This window comes from Ahaetulla prasina, chromosome 2 (assembly GCF_028640845.1).
Source record: "Ahaetulla prasina isolate Xishuangbanna chromosome 2, ASM2864084v1, whole genome shotgun sequence".
Lineage (NCBI taxonomy): Eukaryota > Metazoa > Chordata > Lepidosauria > Squamata > Colubridae > Ahaetulla > Ahaetulla prasina.
The window spans coordinates 77230464-77253193 of NC_080540.1; the positions used below are offsets into that span (position 1 = coordinate 77230464).

At 38.4% G+C, this 22730-nt stretch overlaps 2 protein-coding genes and 1 long non-coding RNA gene across 5 annotated transcripts in view; 2 read left to right on the plus strand and 1 right to left on the minus strand.

The window, feature by feature from the left end:
* Positions 1–234: 234 nt before the first annotated feature.
* Positions 235–15612, plus strand: NPRL2 (NPR2 like, GATOR1 complex subunit). 3 transcript variants are annotated; one of them, XM_058170885.1, is made up of 13 exons: positions 235–336; positions 435–532; positions 3108–3193; positions 3401–3492; positions 3621–3789; positions 4791–4899; positions 5721–5857; positions 8749–8846; positions 10214–10250; positions 11552–11645; positions 12193–12310; positions 13510–13652; positions 13885–15612. In XM_058170885.1, exons 3-13 carry the CDS (start codon positions 3116–3118, stop codon positions 13950–13952), a joined length of 1143 nt encoding a protein of 380 aa, XP_058026868.1. In that variant the 5' UTR covers positions 235–336; positions 435–532; positions 3108–3115; the 3' UTR covers positions 13953–15612. The 3 variants fall into 3 exon arrangements, with proteins under 3 accessions (XP_058026868.1, XP_058026867.1, XP_058026869.1); XM_058170884.1 differs by having other exon boundaries at positions 324–532; XM_058170886.1 differs by lacking the exons at positions 235–336; positions 435–532 and adding an exon at positions 546–2776.
* Positions 15613–17125: 1513 nt separating this feature from the next.
* Positions 17126–22730, plus strand: part of ZMYND10 (zinc finger MYND-type containing 10) — a 28781-nt gene continuing 23176 nt past the window's right edge. Inside the window, exons 1-4 of the mRNA XM_058166648.1 lie at positions 17126–17469; positions 19223–19331; positions 20339–20455; positions 21248–21301. Coding sequence (XP_058022631.1) covers positions 17207–17469; positions 19223–19331; positions 20339–20455; positions 21248–21301 — 543 coding nt within the window. The 5' untranslated portion in view covers positions 17126–17206. The remainder of the gene's footprint in view (positions 17470–19222; positions 19332–20338; positions 20456–21247; positions 21302–22730) is intronic.
* Positions 19416–22730, minus strand: part of LOC131189961 (uncharacterized) — a 30603-nt gene continuing 27288 nt past the window's right edge. The window contains exons 2-3 of the long non-coding RNA XR_009153179.1: positions 22154–22191; positions 19416–21333 (exon numbers count right to left, since the gene is read on the minus strand). This is a non-coding gene — a long non-coding RNA (uncharacterized LOC131189961). The remainder of the gene's footprint in view (positions 21334–22153; positions 22192–22730) is intronic.

Sequence of the window (22730 nt, forward strand, 5' to 3'; positions counted from 1 at the left end):
GCAGATCTGCCCTAATCCGCCCACCGCCTTTGAGAAAAGCATCCCTCTCCCAGCTCCAATCCAACCGTCTTGGCTTGGGGAGATTCTAAAGAACTCACCTCCGCCGAGAACAGCAGCATCGCACAGGAGCATCAACTCCGGTGGAAGCCAAGGAAGTCTCGGGTGCCTTTTGATTGGGCAAGTCCACCCAGCTTGTCATACGTTCCTCCTACCCTGGCGGCCGGGCTCTGCGTCGGAGAGGCTGAGCCGCGCTGCCTATCAACTGGAGAACCCTTTCCGAAGACAGCTCACTGCGCGACACGTGACAAGCATTGCACGTTCGTAACTACCCTTCTGGTATCAGCTTTTAGTGCTGTATGGTTGCCGGCGGCCAAGGTCGGGGAGCACGTTTGCGAACTGAGATCTGCAGGAAAGTTGTCTTTTTTTTTCTCCAGGACGCAGGCGCTGTGAGATCGCTCCCTCCTCCCTCAGCTCTTTTGCTCGCCCAGTCGGAGTTGGCCTTGCACATGCGTGCTTTGGCCGTGCTCTTCCGGTAGGTGCAGAACCTGCGGGATGGTCTTTGGCTACCTGAGAGAGAGGAAGAGGGCCTGTGAAGGCTCCCGATTCCTCCCTCCCTAGGCACGCTATCTGGCGGGGATTTTAGGAGTTTACGTGAACCCCAAGTTTAGGGAGCTTTCTGTTAGTTTCTGTTAGTTTCGTGCATTAAATAGGCCTTTCTTGATCAATAATGCCCTGTAACTTCATAGGCAGCTTGATTATTGATTTGTAGGAAGTTAGCACCCACCCCTCTCCTAGAAGAATGAGATATTTTGGGAAATATTAAAAAGGCAAAATATATTTCCCTGGATGAGGAATGGAGAAGCATGTTTCAAAGACGAAGCAGCTCCCACCTTCTTGTCCTCCCCCCCCACCCCTTTATCAATGGGCCAGAGGAAGAAACCCAATTACCACCCCCTTTTGTCAATGGACCATCATCTGCAATACAATAGGACCCATCTAGCAACAGAAACCCCCCATATGGCACCTGGGGAGATTACATCAGCCAGCACCGCTAGCTATGACCTCTCACAGCAACCAATCAGGGTACTCTTCCTGTGCCCCAGGAAGTTCAAAGCCAGAGGGGGTATAAAACCCAGGGATTCACAGCATCTCGGCTCCTATTGGGACATCAATTTACCAGCTGGTGATTTTCTTCTTTTTCTTTGTCTAGATCAGGGGTGGGCAATTAATTTTTATCAGGGGCCGCATGAGAAGCCTGAATTGTGTCAGAGGGCCACCAACTTTCTTTCATTGTAAAATACTTAAATTAAATATTTTGAATAGCTGTTACTGATAATCAGAAGAATAAAGCACTCTGTAAATATGTATATTAGGTTATGTGAAACTGTGGTCTATTGGTTAAATAAGAAAAACAATTATTGAACGTAACGCTTTTCAAAATAAAAGTTAAAAATAAAAGTTAAAAAAAAAGTTTAATTTATGGTGTTTATGATTGGCCTCACGCGGGCCGGACAGGGACGTACAAAGGGCCGGATGTGGCCCGCGGGCCTTAATTTGCCCAGGTCTGGTCTAGATCAAACTTTAGACTGCCAAAATGAAATCACCTTGGTTTTGTCTTTGGGCAAAAATAAGTCATGATCAGTATATGCTTCTGGTAGTAGATAACATACCAGCAGATGGGGTAGGCTCTGTGTTTCTCCGCATTCACACAGTATGTTGTTATCCACTAAAATCCTCCACTTAAGCATATTGATCTTACATCTAGACACTCCAGTCCTCAGCCTATGCAGGGTCCTCCAAATAGTATAAGGGAGATATGATTCTTCAGCCATATCCTCCTTTAACATTATGCCTTCTTCAGTTGTCTCCTTTCTTCATTTTTCCATATGGTTTTGTTTTTGCATACCCTCAAGAATGTTTGTTCTTGCCGTAAAGCTTTTCCTAGATGTGAGTCAGTAGGCTTGGGGCATATGTCTATTCAGAGGATGTCAAGTTGGTGATATTGAGTTTGTGGCAACTCGAGAGTTTATGGCCACCATGATAACCACAAATCTGTCCCAAGTCATCATGAACATCATGCATAACAGCTAACACTTTAGATCTGGATTTTCTCTTGGGGCAGATGAGATATCATCTGATTCTGGAGGACATTATTATTAGTCCATTGCTGTGGTCAGATCACTTTCTGAATGCTTTTTTGACTCACTGGTGCCAAACTACCCGTAAAGCCTGTTAAATCAGCCTGCCCTAAATGACTAAATGAAAGTGCATATAGTCAAGGCTATGGTTTTCCCAGTTGCAATGTATGGCTGTGAAGGTTGGACCATAAGAAAGGCTGAGCGCCAAAGAATTGAGGCCTTTGAACTCTGGTGCTGGAGAAGACTCCTGCGAGTCCCTTGGACTGCAAGGCGATCAAACCGGTCAGTCCTAGAGGAGATCAACCCTGACTGCTCTTTAGAAGGCCAGATCCTGAAGATGAAACTGAAATACTTTGGCCACCTAATGAGAAGGAAGGACTCACTGGAGAAGAACCTAATGCTGGGAAAGATTGAGGGCAAAAGAAGAAGGGGACGACAGAGAACGAGGTGGCTAGATGAAGTCACTGAAGCAGTAGGCATGAGTTTAAATGGACTCCAGAGGATGGTAGAGGACAGGAAGGTCTTGAGGAACGTTGCCCATGGGGTCGCGATGGATCGGACACGACTTTGCAACTAACAACAACAAATGACTATTGGACCTGTGTGATTATACTATGTTGTCTTACAGGATTCAGAAGGTAGGCAAACTTCTGTTGCAGTGCCTGCGCCTTTTGGAACAATATCTCCCCAGAGACTCATGCAACTGCCACGCTTATGATGTTTAGCAAATTATTTAAAACCAGGTTGTTCTTTCAGGCCTTGGGTAGAATAGTTTTGGAGTCCTCTTTAGTTACGTTTTGAGTGTTTTGTCCTTCTAGTTGGCTATGATTTTTTTTTAACTTTTTTATTTGTAAGCCACGCAGAGTCATCAAGGGAGTCAGGCCTTGAAATTGGATTAAAAGAAAATACGAGTTATTTTTTTCCAAATGTAGCTGTTCATTCATTTCTGTGTATGTCATCTTTTTTCAGTTTCAACCATGGAAATCAGCAGCAGAATTGAGTGTATATTTTTCAGTGAATTCCACCCAACACTGGGGCCTAAAATAACATATCAGGTCAGTTGTGCAAAAGCTACCTGTCTCATTTGTTATTTTCTGTTCTGGTTGGCATCAATTGTCCAAAATTTTAGATTTGCTCTTTACTATTCTTGACTGGAGTTGAAGCCAAGACCAAGGAAAACATAATGCTTGTCATTCATGGAGGTCATTATTTATTGATTTGTTTGTCTATTAATTATTTGCAGCTCTGTCTTGTTCCTGCAGGTACCAGAGGATTTTATTTCTCGAGAGTTGTTTGATACAGTGCAAGTATATATCATCACCAAACCTGAACTCCAAAATAAGCTTATCACAGTGTGAGTATTATGTAGGAGCACTGTAAGAAAAGCCTTACTTGATGAAGATATACAATTGGTCAGAATTTTGAGTGCTGGAAAGTTAATTGTTTTCTCTCTCTTCTCTCCCCTGCTCCACAAAAATCCAGTACAGCTATGGAAAAAAAGCTAATTGGATGCCCAGTTTGCATTGAACATAAGAAATACACCCGGAACGCCCTGCACTTCAACCTTGGCTTCGTTTGTGATGCTAGAGCTAAGACCTGTGCACTGGAACCGATTGTGAAGAAATTGGCAGGTTATCTTACTACTCTGGAGGTTAGAAATAGCCTAAATATGATATCCATTCCTGCTCGTGTGTGTGTGTGTATAAATCTTTTATACTTCATTTCCACTCATCCCATAAATACAACTCTGGGCAGCTAACAGCACATTAAAACCATCAAGAAACAATGTTAATGTGGTAAAAACCAACCGTGAATGGCAGTGATAAACCCAGACAGAAGTATCATCAAAGTCCTCTAAGTGCAGCTTCAATTCCCCCAACCTCCAGACTCTAGTCTGGAGCATATTCCAGGTCTTCAGTGCTTTATAAAATGCAAGCAGGGTTAGGACAGTCTAACCTTTGGGAGATGATCTTCCAAGCAGACAGGAAGCAGTGTGACAGAAAAGGCAACATAGATGCACCCTTGTTTTCACTCTTCGTTTTGTTTTCTCTAATGCTTAGCCAGTGGCAAACTTGATATATTTTTTTGGACCTCTAAATCCTTGAGTGACACTTGATGAAGTTGTGTGATGAATATGGACTGTCATAGCTACTTCTTAGTTGATCACAACAGGCATTTCACTTCTAGTCCTTTGCACTCTGGAAACTTTTGGAGGAGATTATATAGTCTTATCTGATTAAAACTTGTAAAGTATAACCACATTTGTTTTTCTATACCTGCTACTCCATTTCCTGCAGCAAAGTTGTACTATTCCAGAAGTATTCTTCAAACATTTATGCTGCTTTCCTGGGGGTATTTTGTGTGCTGCAAAAGTCAAACAGTTTTTAGTTTATCTCAAGACCATTTATCTACAAATCACTATCTCTTATGCCTACCCTTTCATCACTCTCTGTGACTGTAATAATGATATGCATGATACCCTAAGAGCTTAATTCTATTTTTGAATTTCCATTTTACTATTGCTGTGAAAAATATGCTCAGGTTTATTTGAATGAAGTTGTATTTTCTTTTAGTGGGGCACACAGTCGGTCCATGCTACAGCTGCTAGTAATAGTTTGATTGTAATTGATCATCAACTCTGCTCTTTCCTAGCTTGAAAGTGGCTTCATTTCTAATGATGAGAGCAAGCAAAAATTGATACCCATCATGACCATTCTACTTGAAGAACTGAATGCTACTGGCAAATGCACTCTGCCTATTGGTATTTTCACCAAACATATTGTTACAAAATATATTTTGGAACAGAGCATATTAAAATTCAGGGTTGTGATTCTTGGGCAGATAAGACCATGGAACACATTTAGAAAGAAGGACACTTATTATTTAGTGCTGCCTTCTCCACATCTATATGTCTCAATATGAACAGGTAAAGTAGATAAAAATATGATTTTGCTCAAGAGCAGGAAGAATTATGTACCAATGTTCTTGAGCATACAGTATACTGTAGTTTCTATTTATTTGTTGGGTGGTAAGGGAGGTGTCATCTTCCAAAGCAGTATTCTCTAGCATAGTACCTCCACAGTTCTCAGCTACAACCATTGTTTAGATCAAGGGTCCACAAAGTACCAAGGGTCCACAAAGTACCACCAGTGTTGCATGTTGGTTCTTTAAAGGAAGTTCTTACTGTTCTTTACAAATATACTCTGGCTCTTACAAATTGACATGATTAAGAAAAAGACACTAATTGTCCTTGGGGTTTTGCATAATTTGAATATTCTCTCTACTACTAGGTGCAACATGCTGTAAGACAATAAGGTGAATAGGCTATACTGTAACACTATCCTGTTGGTTTGGAGAGTATCATTCACTTGGGTTATCCGATTACTCACTGGTTTGAAAATTGCTGTACATTCAACATTAAAACTTGATTGTGGTTGTAATGCGAGCACTCCCATTGCACACCCAGTTCAATTATGCCCTATAAAGTAGGGTCTGTTATTGTTGTCCGATGTATTTCTATTCCAGCAGGCATGTTGTGATAGTATAATCTTGCATTGAGATAAGCATTGCCCCTTTTCGTAGATGAATCAAACACCATTCACCTGAAAGTGATTGAGCAACGTCCTGATCCCCCCATTGTTCAAGAATATGACGTCCCTGTCTTCACCCAGGATAAAGATGACTTTTTAAATTCCCAATGGGACCTCACTACTCAACAGGTTAGTGCAAAAAAATAGCTTAGAATGGAACAGAATAGAATGAACATAGAACAGTGGTTCTCAACCTTTATAGTGCTGCGACCCCTTTAATACAATTCCCCATGATGTGGTGACCCCAACCGTAAAATAACTTTTTTTTTAGGCAGCGATCTCAGCACACCTCAGCAGCCGCAGAAGGGGGAAAAAAGCGGCAAACTGTTTTTTTGAATTTATCGCACCTGAAGCCGTATTGGCTAGCGATCTGAACTGTTTGCGATTGCCTTGAGGACGGAGCCATTAAAGTGGAGACTCCTCCCCTATTAAGTTTATCGCGCCTGAAGCCAGATTAGGCTAGCGATTGGGAGTGATTACAGCTGGCTTGAGAGGGAGACATCAGAGCAAAGATTTCTCTCTTTTTTAATCCATTGCGCCTGAAGCCGAATTTGCGATTCTTCGACTCGCAAGTATACTTCCATATTTCCGATGGTCTTAGGTGACCCCTGGCAAATCGTCATTCGACCCCCAACAGGGTCGCGACCCACAGGTTGAGAACCGCTGACGTAGAATAACAGAGTTGGAAGGGACCTTGGAGATCTTCAAGTCCAATCCCTTGCTTAGGCAGGAAACCCTACACCACTTCAGACCGGGGTGAAATGCTCCCAGTTCAGACCGGATCAAGCGATCCGGTAGTGATGGCAGGTGGTTCAGAGAACCGGTACCAAAAATCCCTGCCCCCCCACCCATGTCCACCCGGTCACCCGCTTGCTGCTGCTTTTAAAAAATGCTTTTAAAAGATAAAAAAGGCTCTGACAATCACAGCTGAGCTGTGCGATCTTCAGAGCCTTTTTTTTACTTTTAAAAGCATTTTTTACAACCTATTTGGCCGAATAGGTTGCAAAAAATGCTTTTAAAAGTAAAAAAAAAAAGATTGCACGCCACAGCTGATCCTCCCCCCATGCGCTGTTCTACTTACCCCATGCTTCTTTTTGGTGTACACTGTGCGCACACACACACTCACATTTAGTAGTAGACAGGGCTGTTTTCAGACTTCTGGTACTTTCTGTAGGCCCATTTTTCACCCTCCCCCGGCTCCATAGGCTTTCTTCAAGCCTCCAGAGAGCGAAAACGGCCTTCCCCAGGCTCCAGAGGCCCTCCAGATACCGGAAACAGCCCTGTTTCCAGAATTCCTCCACACGGGTGCTGCACTTACCTGGCATCCAAAATGGGCCATGTGGAGACTCCTGGGAGGGGCGAGGCGGGGCGGGAAGGGCCAGCTATCGGTTCGGTGAACCAGTAGAATCAGCATCTGGTTCAACTGAACCAGTACGAACCAGCTGAATCCCACCCCTGGTTACAAGTCCACAGGATGCTGCAGCTGGTCTTAAAAGCAAATCAATTTCCAAGCAGCTGAAATGGGATCATATGACAGCCTTGGGATGCAGGAAGGTAACTTCAAGGATAGGTTGTAAGCAGCAGTGGGAATCAAGTCATTTAACCACCAGTTCTCTGCCCTAATGATTTCTTCCAACAACCAGTTTGCCAGACTGCTCAGAAAGCTAACAACCCGTTGTCCCGAAGGGATGCGAACTGGCTGAATCCCACCACTGGTTGAAAGTATATTTTTTGAGATCCATCATAATTGGTCATTAAGCGACCATATGTTAAGCAAAGACTACCTGTATTTTAGTTATCAGTGGTAGGTTAATTGAAAATGAAATTTACCTATGCAGTTATTTGGGTGCACATGAAGAGAGTTAAACTCGAGTAAAGCATATGGATGTAGATATGAATATGCACACATTCCTTCCCTAAAGCTAGTTATTTGCTAAGATCTTTGTTCAGCACAAAAGCAGCAGTGCTTACATACGGTCAAAGGGGAGAACTCTTAAAGTGAGGCAAGCAGCACAATTTCCCATTTTCACAATTTCCCATACAGTTCCCATTTTCTCTGTGCATCGTAATATTACACATTCAAGGGGGGCTAAGGCTTGTGGCACAATGCTAAAATGCTGCTTTTGTCATTCTGATAACAGCTGTTAAGAGTCTGCAAATCCTGCTGCACAAAAGGAAATGACTATACAGGTAGCAAATGGTGCCAGATGTTGCCACATGCAACACCACTACTGCATGAGCTACATTGGCTACCAGTATATTTCTGGGTGGAATTCAAGGTACTAATTATCACCTTTAAAGCTCTACATGGCATGTGTCTGTGAGCCTGTACCCATCCAGTCTTGGGGATTGGACATGCTGCTGATCAGCCAGTGTTGACTGGTGGGGAAAGATAGACCTTTTCTGCAGTAGCTCCTGCTCTGTGGAATATCCTTCCAGAGATTAGAAAAACTCTAAACATCAGGCTGTGTTCCTGAACCTGCAGTGCTGAATGTGCTAAGGGCTGTTATTGTCAACTGCCCATGTATCTCAGCAGCTGCATTTATTTTGGATGTTTTTAGAGGATTTTAGTTAGAGTTTTAAAATGCTTTTCTTGTTTGGATTGTAGTATATTTTTTTAATTGTAAGCCTCCCAGAATCATTGATTGAGATGAGTGGCTATAGAATCTAAATAAATAAATAAAATTTAAAAATTCCAAAAGCTAACGTTCACGCCTGTCAATTCTGATCAATTAAGCAATTAGTAAAGTGTTGGCAGCAGACCTTAACTTGCCTCAGCCATCCACTTAACTGTAGTTCACATGCAACAGTCTTATTTCATGAGATAGGCAGCTACATACATTTGATAAGCAAACAAAGTGAAAGGGCTTAAGACACGCTTCCATTGAAATCAAATGGTCTTTTATATGGACATTTTCTCATCTTATTTTGTCTTTCTAATTTAACTTATGAGGAAAGAATTGTTTATATTTATGCATTTTTAACCTTACATTCATTGCATGCATCCTCTCTCACATTAGATCCTGCCATATATTGATGGATTTCGGCATGTTCAGAAAATATCAGCTGAAGCAGATGTGGAACTCAATTTGGTTCGAATTGCCATCCAAAACCTTTTGTAAGTGCTAGGTGCACAAAAGAAAAAGCTACTGGGATTGATTACAGGAAAGGAAAGAGGGTGTTTTACATGACATTATTGTGACGTAATGTAACATATAACATTCCAGCAACCACTCTTTGACATCCTCTTTACATTGGATTCTTTTTTGATGGCTGCAGAATTTTTATTCTGATACCATTTTGATCATAGTTTTAAAAAATCATACATGAAGGCTCTTTCTTTACCCTAATTCTGCAACTTTAATCATCTTCCTAATATTTTCATAGGATTTAACTAACAGCTTTTCTCCACATATTTACATACTGTAAATTGGAGAAGTGGAATTGTCATCTGACATTCATTAATTAAGCAAGAAGCAGAAATGGCCAGAAATCATGGATCTGTGCAGCTGTAGGTCTGAATTTAACTCTTGTAAAGTAGAAACAATATTTTTCTTTTGGGTTTTTTTTTTTCTTGTGCAGTCCACTTTTTTCCCTTGTTTCGCCTCACTTTTTGTCACCTTTTCAACATCTTAACTCATTTTTTTGTCTTTTTTTTCTGGAATGGAATGAAGTAGGAAGTATGCAGGAATTAGAGTATATTTTATATTTCTGCATGGAAAACGTTTGTGTATAAATGAGAATGGTTTGTATAAATGAAAATCATGTAATTATTTTAGTAACATACTTTAAAAGCAATTTTCAGCTAGAGGTTATTGCTTTGATTAATATTGAACCAGTTTGGTGGTAGTTAAGGTACCAGATAAGAAACCAGAAGACTGTGAGTTCTAGTCTTGGCTAAGGAACAAAGACAGCTAGGTAACCTTGGGCCAGTCATTCTCTTTTGGCCCTCAAAGAAAATAATGGCAACCCACTTTTGAAAACTTGCCAGGAACAGTGCAGGAATTTGTCCAGGCAGTCAGCAGGAGTCAACATGGATTCAAAAGCACACAGTTTGATTAAGGATTTCCTAGCCTCTCCCAAACAAGCTCTTTTTTTTTAAGATTAACTTCTAGAAAGTATATAAATACATATGCCTATATGCTCATAAACATAACACATTTATTTATAGGATTATGGAAGAATCTGGCTTCTGATAGAATTGTTTATTTAATTTAGTGATCCAATTTCTGTCCCACCACAATACATTTCAGTGGTTTTGACAATTCTAGGTCAACAGTATTTATATATATTTTATTTTCTGTCAATCCATTTGGCAGGGGGGAGGATTATATTAATTCAAAGGTTACCTTGAATTAATATCACATATTCAATCACTTGTGATACTGGTTCCTCTATAATTTATTACTTTTCTGGATTTTTCTTATAATATACATATAGTTTTCTATGTTTGTTTCTTTCTAATGTCTTTCTTTTTATTGTTAGATATTACAGTGTGGTCACTCTTGTTTCAATACTTCAGGTGAGTAGAATGTACATACAGTATGATGAACTGAGATGATAAAATATCAAGTTGATATATTGGCATGATTATGCATATAGAGCAATTGTTTCTCCAATAATCCCTTCCTGCTTCAGCTCCTAATAATCTGATGAGAAATTAGAGGATATGCATAGACACATGCATTTATAATCTGTTACATTATCACAGGAAAGAGTGTTGATCTCTTGTCTTCTACAGCTCCTGTATCTTTTCCAATTAGGCTTTAGTGCAGGGGTCTCCAACCTTGGCAACTTGAAGACTTGTGGACTCCAACTCCCAGAATTCCTCAGCCAGCTTCAAGTTGCCAAGGTTGGAGACCCCTGCTTTAGTGAAACCTCAAAACAGAAAATTGGAGATTATCTAGTCCCATTTTAAATAAAAAAGGGAACCCTAGTTGTCATACAGTATATTTTGAGGCTTAAAAAACTGATAGTTATTAATGAAATGAGCAGTCCCTGATATTTGAAAACAATACATCTAAAGTACATATCTTAGGAGGGAAAAAGAATGGTTACCATGGAAAGAATATGTATGCTAATTGCCAAAAATGTTAAGAGTTCAGCTACTATCTTGAGGCGTCAAGGGAGGTGTCTTAGAAGCTGTAAGAATTCACTATTCTAACCTACCTCACCTGCTGATGTTAGAAGAGAAAACTTCTAACTTTGACTTTGACGCTCATCCTACATCTATATCAAGGCCTTTTGAGCATCAGATAAGGGCAAAGGGACCCTTTATTTTTTCCGTGTGCCAGACCTTCCCTGCTCTCATTCTTTATCAGTTAATTATTTTCAGATGAAGGGGAGCCTATTGCTTTTTAACAGGAGTAAGGGATAGGGAAGAACACAGCTCCCTGGGTTTTGTTCTGCTGACAAGAGCCCAGCAAGGCTAAAGGTCTGTTGGAGATTATGATAGCAGAGAACTACTCAGATTGATAAAAGCTCAGATTGATCTGTCCCTTCATCACAAAAAAAAAAACAAACCCCTGTGTATTTTAGAGTTCCAGATTTTAGTCTGCAGGTATGGCAGAAGTTCTGTGATCAAAGTGAGAAAGTTCTATAATCCAAAAGGCAAACATTTGTTAATTATTACTACAAATTAACATGCTATACTATAATGCCACTTGATACTATTTGATTATTTCATGTAATGCTAATATTATTATATGCCTCTATGATCTCTGTTGCAATGCTTTTGATGAGTAATTAATAGGAATCCCAGCTGTAGCTAAAATGCTGCAACACTTCCACTATTGACTGAAATCTCTATTTTCCCGCCCACAGTACTCAAATGTTTACTGCACAACTCCTAAAGTTCAGGACCTAGTGGATGATAAGTGCTTGCAAGATGAATGTCTCTCATATGTCACAAAACCAGGTAAAGAAGCATGGATGGCTGAAAGTGCAGTCCTGTTTGTATCTGTACAGACTACATCCTTGGGAATTGAATTGAATTGAATTGAATTTCAGGAAAGTGTGTATTTTCCGCCTAATCCAGAGAAACTAGTATAAAATTGGTCCTTGTCCTCATACTTATCAAGTATGTTCTAAGCTATTTACTAAGCTATTGTAACATATATTTTCATAAAACAATCATTTCATGACAGTAGTAGTCATATGAGTAATATATAGCAGATAAAATTAATTAGTTTGCTCTTGGCTGACTTTCAGTCCAAAATAAAAACCTCATAACAATTTAATTGCTGGCACTGGCACTGACCGCAGCAGTTCCATTAACTATATTTGGCAGTACAGATTAATTTGCATCCACCCTTGGAATGTTATTTTTAGTCCTTATTTAGGCTAAATGCAATCCACATTGTAATATTGAATGCTGTTCTTATTTAATTTTTAGCTATTTTGATGGTAGACAAAAGCAGCTTTCAGCAGCTTTCCCAATTTTGTTCTGTGACTATTTTCTATAGGACACAAGCGAGCCAGTTTGAGAGATGTTTTCCAGCTCTACTGTGGATTGAGCCCTGGGACAACTGTTCGAGATCTTATTTGCCGCTATACCCTCCAACTCCAGAGAGTGGATGAAAGGTAGGAAAGCTTCCCCTCCCTTCAGAAAACCAATTTCAGCAACAGTATATGCCATATAGAGCAATTAAAGGCTAAATCTGTCTGGTTTCAATCTAATCACTGTTGTCTTATCTACAAGGCTGAGAACTTTGCTTGAGAGCATTATGAGAGTATATTCATCAAACTACAATTCCTAGGGCTCTATCTAGACAAGTAGAAACAGCACAGTTCAGCTTACTTAAAATGGATATATATATTTTCAGAATAAATACATCCTTTTGTTTTTTGCAGCTGCCAGATCACATAATAATGGGCTAAATCAAAATATGAAGTTTCTTATTTTAATTTGTTTGCTATCCTATTTTTTTCAGTAAACCTGTGCGTAAGAAGAGTCTGGTTATTTGATTAGTAGCAGCAGCATTACTTAGTCGCGTAAAATGACATTCTTGTGGCATAAGTGTTCAGGCTCGTCTTTTAGTATCAACTGGGCAAAGCATTCATTTGTTCTAGAAAACGTAGAAACTTAGGGATGTCTGGAAAGAGAAATAATTGTCATGATCTGTTTGTGTCCATCAAACATGTAACATGTACCTCTTATACTGTCTGCCAGTTGTGGCAGGCAGAAATTTGATAATTGTGTGCCTGTTGGTTGATCTTAAATTCTCCTTTGAGTAATTCCCTCTCCAAATAATTGTTTCAACTTATTAAATACCATATATGAGTATGAAATGTATGAAAAAGGTTCTTGTATTCTCACCTCTTTCAATATTTATATCAAAATTTTCCATGCATGTGTGGACAATAACAGACTGTGGTACAGTACAGAAAAAAAAATCCAAAAGTACACGTTTCTGTACCAGCAATACATATAATACCGCTGATCTCAAAATTGTTTTTAGCAGCTACCTAGATGGATAGCAAAAAAAGAAGCATTGCACAGTGTCTTAAGAGCTGTGGTGGCTCAGTGGTTAGAATGCAGTACTGCAGGCTAACTCACTGTTCACTTCAGAGGTTCAATTCTGAACAGGTCAAGGGTTGACTCAGCCTTCCATCCTTCTGAGATATGAGGACCCAGATTGTTGGGGGCAATATGCTGACTCTGTAAACCGCTTAGAGAGGGCTGTAAAAGCACTGTGAAGTGGTATATAAGTCTAAGTGCTATTGCTATTGTTATTAAATATTTCTGCATTTTTCTCTGAATACATTTTTCTCATGTTTAGAAAACTCATCCAGTTTGGTTTGATGAAGGGTCTTATTCGGCGGCTCCAGAAATATCCTGTAAAAATAGTTCGGGATGAAAGAAGTCATCCAGCTCGACTATACACTGGCTGCCATAGCTATGATGAGATTTGTTGTAAAACAGGTAAGGAATCATATTCCCTGTATTTATTTACTCAGAACACATACAGTAACTTATTAATAGATAAGAAAGCAGAAACAAAATATTTTTAAAAGTAAATAGGAATAGCATTATACCAAACAATTCTAAAGCCAGGACAATCTTTAGATTACTTGGGAAATATAAATCAATTTCCTTATTTTGCCTAAGCAATACTAATCCTCTTTCATCATTATTATTTTTTATTTCTCTCTAGGAATGAGCTATCGGGAATTGGATGAAAGATTAGAGAATGATCCCAATATAATTGTTTGTTGGAAATGAGACTCTTCGAGACATGGGATGATTATTATGCCCTGTTAACTTTTAATTGGGCTGCATGAGACATTGTGGTGGCCCCAGGACTCTTCTGGCTCATGAAAAGCAGCCTGGCTTAAACTGTATACTCCCTGAAAAAAAAATGTGGTAAATGGATTTGACTCTCTTTGCATCTCAGCAGAGATGCAGAACCGTGCTGCTTTTTTTTGTGGAGGGTGTGTTAAAAAACACAGGAGTATAAAGAAACTTCAGAAAGCTACGGTATTGAGCAAGGGATAAAATAGTTTGAAAATAGTTTGGAAGGAACCGAAGTGGAAAAATGCCTAGCAGGGAATGCTGTACCATAAATTCTCCCGCTTAATCTGCTGTTCCTCAGCAGCAGCAGAAAAATCTATTCTGCTTATTACTATCTCATTCTGGATTTCCCCCCTAACTAATAACTATATGCTTCTCTATCACAATATGCCTTCTTTTTTAACGAAAGGCATCTGGATGTCTCATACCCACTTGAAATCCTTCAAGAGTTTTGGAAAAAAATCTGCAGATTAATGGATAATCATGCTAATAAAAAGCAAGCACACTCTTTTTGGGAAGTAAAATACTGAAGTAAAACTGTGGAAATACAGCTGCAGCATAATTATATTTAATATAATTGGACTCAACCTATTTACCTTGTATACTTTTCAAAACTACTGGCTGTGAGAAAAAATGATGGGTCTCTTCTATTTTCTAAAGCTCATTTAAACCAGAATATTTTTATGTGGAAATTTAATGCAAATGCAGCAATTGAAAGGGAAACTAAACATAGCAAAAATAAAAAAAAATATTTGTTTAGAGTCTCTAATTCATTATTTGATATCTTTCTCTTCTAAATCGATTAAAGCTTTTCTATCTGAAGAGAACTTGATGTATATGTGTGGAATTTTGATAAAATGTGAGTGCTACCACAAACTGACTACTTTAGTGCCAAATACAGGTGGTTCTCACTTATCGACCACAATTAGGACCAACAACTCTGTCACGAAGCAATGTGAAGTGTGACTTCCTGCTGGCTTTCCCATTGATTTTGCATGTCAGGAACTGGCTGTGAAAATCATAAATAGCAGTCACATGACCGCAGGACTCTTCAATGGTTATAAATGTGCACTGGTTGCCAAGCACCGGAATCTTAAATCACATTGACTGGGGTGGGTAATGCAGTGGCTACAACTTTGGGGACCAGTTGCAATCTCCTTTTTCTGTGCCATTGTAACTTCAAATGGATACTGAATGAATGATAAGCCAGGACTACCTATATTCCTTTGAAACCATACTGAGGACATTTCTCTCATAAGACCTCCCAGAAAAAAATCACATTACTTAGCTGTCTTTTTTCGGTGTGTCATTTTCAAATATAGCACTGGACTGTATCTTCCCTATAATTTTCATTTTCTAAGAATGCTCTGCATACATACATACATACACATACACATACATAAACATACATAGAAGATTCAGAGGCATTGCTGGAAATAAAAGTGTTACTTGAGCAAATGTTCTTTACAATATGCTAATTTCTCATTATTTTAAAAGTAAAGTATGTTAACATCCACATGTGCTATGCTATTTGTGAATAACTTTTTACATTCTATTACTGCTGCATTCTATTAAATTGATGTTGATTGATTGATTATGTGTCATCAATTTCAACTTTTCGCGGCCACATAGATTTGGTGCTTGAGTGTATCTAAGCTAATGGAAATTATTGTTTTAAAAGTATATTTTCTGAATCTGTCATTTTTATTAGAGAGTGCTCCATAATCCTTGAGAGGGCAAAGAGATTTGAATCTAAATAGTATTTCAAATTGACCTTTTGTGGGTTTTTTCTCTGCCAGCTTGATACAACTCAGTTTGATTATTTATGTTTTGGGGGTAAAATAGCTGTTGAGCACATAAAAGATTATTTTTGAATATATTATCATTTCAAGAAGAGAAAAGCCTCAGATTACCAAGGGAGTATTCTGATTTTTAAAAACTGCATTTGAGAATAAAAAGGATATTTTAGCATTCTTGTAATTACAAGCTACTGTGTACTTTAGGGATTAAAGAGATATAACTTCTACCAGTAGTTTAGATAAAACCTAATACATTTTTATTTTGTCCTGATTGCAGCTATATTCATATTTATACTTTCATCTCTTCTTTAAGGGTCTGTCTCTTGATGCATTTTGTTGTTATTGTTGTTCACAATTCTGTAAGGCAAGTTAGGTACTCAAGTAAACAGTTCCAAAAGATCAAAGTTATTTCCTGAAGGGATTTGTATATGCTCTCCTTAAATCCAACCAATAATTCTATTTGCTGAGATTCCAAATCAAGATTAGTGCTTTTCCTTGTTTATGACCAGTGAGCTGTGTCAGCACTGATCATATTGGTATCATGTGCCAGGCTAGAATGCGATCGAGTAGTCTGCGGTTTACTGCTGTTGTACAAGATTTGTTAGGTATAGGTAACCCATGTTCATTAGCTAAAACAAAGCCAACTCTAAATAAATCTGGGCATGGATGGGGACAACTAGACTTTCCTGGGCTCCTTCATAGAGCCTAGGGAATTCTGAGAGTTGGAGTCCACACATCTTGTCATTGGCAAGTTTGAGAACCACCAGCCTAGACTAAGCAGGGAAGTCCAAAGACAGAAACAGATGTGTTCCATAAAATTGAGACCAGCCTAACTTGCATGGGGCTCTGTTTTATTTTATTTATTTTGTTGAGTACATATTAGATAATATATATAAGTATAAGCATGAATTGAATACATAAAATTAATACAACTAAAGGGAACATTAGGACAAGGATGGTAGGCACGCTGGTGCTCTTATGCATGCTCCCTACAGACCTTTTAGGAACGGGGTAGACAGTCTTAGGTTAAAGTTTTGGAGGTTTGGGGATGAGATCACAGAGTCTGGTAGTGCATTCCAGGCATTGACCACTCTGTTACTGAAGTCATATTTTCTGCAATCAAGTTTGTAGCAGTTCACTTTAAGGTTGTATCTATTGTATGCTCGTGTATTGTTGTGGTTGAAGCTGACAGGTAGTCATTGACAGGGTAGGACATTGTAGCAGATGATTTTATGAGCTATGCTTAGGTCATACCGAACACATACTTCGTGTTCTGCAACCCTAAGTATTGTAATAACTGGTCCATTGATTGATTTCCAAGTAACCCCCTCCTCCCAAATGTCTCTGTTATTAATTTATGGGCTAGCACGTTGAACGAATCAGCCAATGAAATCTCTGGTGATCGCGCTCGTAACTCCCCACAGCCAGCCGGCAGGAAGAAGCTGCAACGCTGGGGCGCGATGGGGGACGCCGCTAGAGGGAGGGGCACCTGGGGAGCGCGCGCTCGTCACCACGGCAACGGCGTCGGCCTTGCGCTTGTCAACTGGCGCCATGGAGGATCTGTTGCCGGAGGTTTTGCTGCCGGGCGAAGCCGAGAACTTGGTGGAGTCGCTCAGGAGTTTCCAGCTGCGGGATATCGGAAGCCATGAGTACGGGAGAGGAAGAGGAGGGGAGGGGAAGGTGGTGCGAAGGGGAGACAGAAGGGCCGCAAGGGAAAACTCGCAACGGCAGGTTTCGGCTTTGCCTCGGGGGTTGAATGTCAGGCGGGGCTACGGGCTTTTCTTTCCTCGAGCTTATTCCCTGCTTATTCTTTTACAGAAAGAGCTTTTTTACAGGAAGAGCTATCCTTGCCAAAAAAATAAATAAATCACTTTTTATGGCCGGCAGTTATTATTTTCAAAAGACTTCAAGTCCTGTTTTCCCATGTATTTGAACGTATGGGATAAAGGAAAAAACAAGCATTAGGAGCTTTGAAAGTGGAAGATGGGAGGGAGGCTGGCAAGATGTTATGCTAGGAATTGCCCTTCCATCTAAAAGGAAGATCAAAACTTTGGGACAAACCCACTTTTATATCATAATGGAAGAGAAAATGGTACGAAATACCATCAAAGCCATCAATACCTGGGCCATCCCTGTGGTTTGATATATTTTTTGAATTATTTAGTGAACACAAGCTAAACTGGATAGCCTGGACAAGAAAAACAAGAAAACTGATGACTATTCACTATGCATTAATTCCCTTAGCGATATTGATAATTATACCTGCCTCATAGAAATGGAGGCAGAGGTTTATTTCAAGTGAAACAACTGCCGAAGAAGAAAAGCATGCAGTGGCTGATTATGAAAAAGACAGCGGAGAATTGATGCAGGTTAAAAAAATTGGAACTTATTAAAAGTACAGGAAACAAAAAGTGAATATCAAAATAATGTAATAAAAACAGGAACAGTATGCTGGCAAAAAGAAGCATTACATGGTCAATGTCTACAAAAGATACAGAAGAAAGTGGATAAAGATAAAACCTAGCAATGGCTTACAACCGGAACATTTTAAAAAAAGAAACTGAAGATTTGATTTTTGGCTAAGCAAAAGCAAGCTATTTGAATTAATGTAGTCAAGGTCAGAATTGGGGGGGAAATCATTCAAAGAGCAGATCATGCAAACAAGCATAAAACAACCCCAACATATAGATTACACAAGAAGATTATAAACCATAGAATAGTATAAAATAACAAGAGTTGGAAGAGATCTTGGAGGTCTTCTAGTCCAACCCCCTGCTTATTTGACGTATCACAATCAGCAAAATTATTCATTGAAACATCTCTAAAACTTCTACTTGCCAATTATTGCAATCACTGTTGCTTATTCACAATTTTGTTTGCACTTATCTAAAGTGTGTTTCAATTCCATATCACAAAAGCATACTTTTATTTGATCTGAGATCTTTCTTTCTCAGTCTTCTTCTGCAATAATTATTTCCCAAATCAGCTTTAAAAAGAAGTTTAGAGAAAAAGGATTTTACAGAGTAGAGAGGGCATTAGACTAACCAGTGCCCTTTCCATTGGAAGAGAGATAGCATTGAATAACTCTGAAACAAGGTTTGTGTATTTATTAGTGGAAAAATACCCTCCAAAGTGAATGAAGAGCAAATTCTGTTAGTTTTGCACAAGGAAAATACAATCTCTGACTTTAGCAAGCCAAGGTTATCTCTGAGATTTTTCTCAAAATTAGATTACACTGGAAAATATAGGTGATTCAAAAAAAACATTGGCAGGAAAAAATCCCTCCATTTACTGTAGGGTGAATTATGTAAGACTGTGATTGCAGTAGTGGTTGTAGAGAAATATTGGGATACCAGCCATAGAAATGAACTGAATGTGAACTGCTTTTACTGTAATTCCTAGGTGGCTACGGCAACAGCAAATGATTGAAAAGTTGAACATGCAAGCCATACTGAGTGCTTCTGCTGGCCATGAGCAGATCCTTGTTGAGCTTCTGGTGAATAATGGCAAGGTATAATGAATTTAGGCACTTATTCACAAGCAAATCATTATATTATGACAAAGGCTACATTAATCTGAATAAATATGAACTTGATCTGGATCAAAATCTCTTTTATTATTTATGTGTTTGGCAGTATTTATATTTAGAAATGCATAGCTTTATACAATTACTTTCTGAATCAAATTAATCTTACTGTATGTAATCATATAAACATATACAGCAATAGCACTTAGACTTATATACCGCTTCACAATGTTTTACAGCCCTCTCTAAGGGGTTTACAATGTCAGCATATTGTCCCCAACAAGCTGGGTCCTCATTTTACCGACCTCGGAAGGATACCTTTGTTCTAGTTATACAAATTAATTGGTAGGATAGAAACAATATGCTTCATTTGTCTATGGAGATTCTCAGTCATCCAGGTCATGTTGTCCCAAAGGTGTTTTTTTCAATAGGCAATTGGACTTTGTTTTCCTTTGAAGATGCTCTGCTTCTCATCCAAGAAGCTTCCTCAGTTCTGAACTGATGAGAAGCGAAACATCTTCAAGGAAAAACAAAGTCCAGTTGCCTTTTGAAAAAGCACCTTTGGGGCAATATGCTTCATTAGCACTTAGTAAATTTCCTAATTTTTAACTACAGCCCTTTGGTTAAATTATGAGGAAATAATTCATCTGGAATGAATGGTTTTGACTGTATACATAAACTATAACCCTACTGGAAGAAACGTCATGACTAAGCAAACCTACTAAGGACATGCATAGAATGAGAGCATGAGCAAGATACTGATACGTAATCCTTACACAGCAAAATATGTTCACATTATTGTTACAAATAATATTTCTTGTCTTTCTGAATACAGAAATAGAAGTAAAATAAGAAAGCCTTCTGCTTGGATTTAATTTGTCTACATGAATTCAGGCATCAGACAGAACTTTCCCAAGTCTACATAATATGTTTCCTGTTATTTATGATCTCAACCTTGCAAACAATATATTTAATTTATCCATTCTGTATAGATCCCAACTCTCATTGAAGAATTAATTACTGTGGCCATTTGGAAGCAAAAAATCTTCCCTATACTATGCAAATTGGAGGATTTCAAACCAAAAAGCACATTTCCTTTGTATTTAGTGGTATGTATGAAAAATGCTTTGAATCAGCCTTTATATAATACTTGCTATTAGAACATTTCAAAGCTTCCTGTAAGATCTACTTGCCAAATGATGCTTCTAATATTTATTTGTTAGAGTAATAATGTATATCTTATTTTTTTGTAAAAGCTAGTGAGGGTCAAGGCATAGGGCAGTCTTAGTTGTGGAAGTTCATTGACTTTCAGCCTCTCTTGTTTTTTCTCAACCTATCATAGAATTTTTACTGTGAAAAAATAGAGGAAGGAGTGCAATATAACTCCTGCTGAGTTTCTCAAAGGAAGAATGTGAACCTTACAAACAAACAGTTCTGCATTATGTTACAGATTATTTTCAGTAAATTTATATAAAAGATAATGTTGTCAAAACAAAAGCTGTGAGAAAGAGGAGAGCACCTCTTCAGATAATAGAAAATCAGTTTACATTTTGGATTTCAGTATATAATACAGGTTGGCTTGTTTTATACAAAGTAGGAAACATTCAGTGTAGTCTATTTTGGATTCCACAAACTCACAACAAGGGAACAGTTCTTAATTCTTCCTCACACTTTGACAAAGAAGAGGAAGGAGAAATAATTATTCATATTGTGTTCAGCTACAATTTATTAGGTTGTCTAATTCTTTTGCTGTTTTTAGTTCTATGTTTCCTGGTAGCATTTATCTCAAGAGGCCACACAAATGCAATATTTTTAATTTCTGATTCCATATTACTTTGTTTTCTGAGAATGGTAATATTTGTATTAATTTCTGATTTCTCTCTGTTGTCTCTCTTATTCAGCTGCGACAGGAAGCTTCAATTATTAATTTCTTGGAAACATTATTTTTTCACAAGGTAGGTAATAGTTTCACGATGTAAATAAAAATCTGAAATAAAAAATTCAGTTCGTAATTTAGACCATTCCAGAAGAAACACAATTATCTAACTAAATTGTTAGTGCAGTAAGAATTAGAACTTCAATCTAGAAGAGAGCTGCTGATATAAACATATTTTCTTCTATTGCCTTAGTTATGTATGTACCTTGCATTCTATCTTATTTTAAATAGTAATAGGTTCATCTACTAGTATTTTCTTTTCAAATGGGCCGGTTTAGCTCTGCCTGGTAAGGCCTGTTATTAAGAACACAAAGCCTGCAATTACTGCAGGTTCGAGCCCGGCCCAAGGTTGACTCAGCCTTCCATCCTTTATAAGGTAGGTAAAATGAGGACCCAGATTGTTGGGGGGGCAATAAGTTGACTTTGTAAATATATACAAATAGAATGAGACTATTGCCCTATACATTGTAAGCCGCCCTGAGTCTTCGGAGAAGGGCAGGGTATAAATGTAAACAAACAAACAAACAAAATGGAATGACTTTGAAATATCTATTTGTATCTTAAGATTTTGGGCTGGACAAATTCATACAATATTTCATATCATTTCATTCTGGAAACCCAATTGACTATAATGATCCTAATAAATAGGAGATACAATTATACCTTTTATATTTTTAATCTGGTGCTCCCCAAACAATAAGGAAAACAATGAGTATATACTTCCCTCCTTTGGAATCACCTGATCTGAACTGATATAATGTGCAAGGTAATTACTCTCGGGTGCTTAATTGCCTGGGATTTATTTGTTTGGAAACCATATTTCAAACTCAACAGCTTTGTTCATTTGCACCTAACCATGGCATAAACATACCTTTGACATTATTTTTCCTGCCATTGCCTTCATCCCATCTGCAACACAAGAATGAGACAGGCATAAGGTACTTTTAACTATATTGCTATTAAATAATACTTCTTCCATTGTTCTGATATAGCAAAGGCAGCCCTAAGATGTATAAAATATATCTGTTACTTCAAGGGAAATTAGATGCCTCCAGAAACAGAGCCTTAGAGAAGAGGCAAGGATTGGTAATGGGGACAGCAATATTTATTTCACATTGACTCAAGAATGGATGGAGAAAGTTCAGCTCATCTGTGAGAATTTTTTAGATAATGTTAATACTTCCAAGTAATTGACTTCTCTCCTTTTTGTTGAATTATCTAAATCCTGTGATAAACTAGAAGGAAGGGATAAGATTCATCTTCAAACTTGATGCATCCTTGGTCAGGTTTCTTGCTGTTTTCTGTACTGTTGTGATCACCCCTGCAAATCTCTCTCAAATAATTGCTCTTAAACTTTCAGTATCAATACAATTCCATTTTTCTTTACTTTGGCCGAATCCACAATTCATTCCTTAGCAATACAAAACCAGATAAAGTATTTTGCTGGC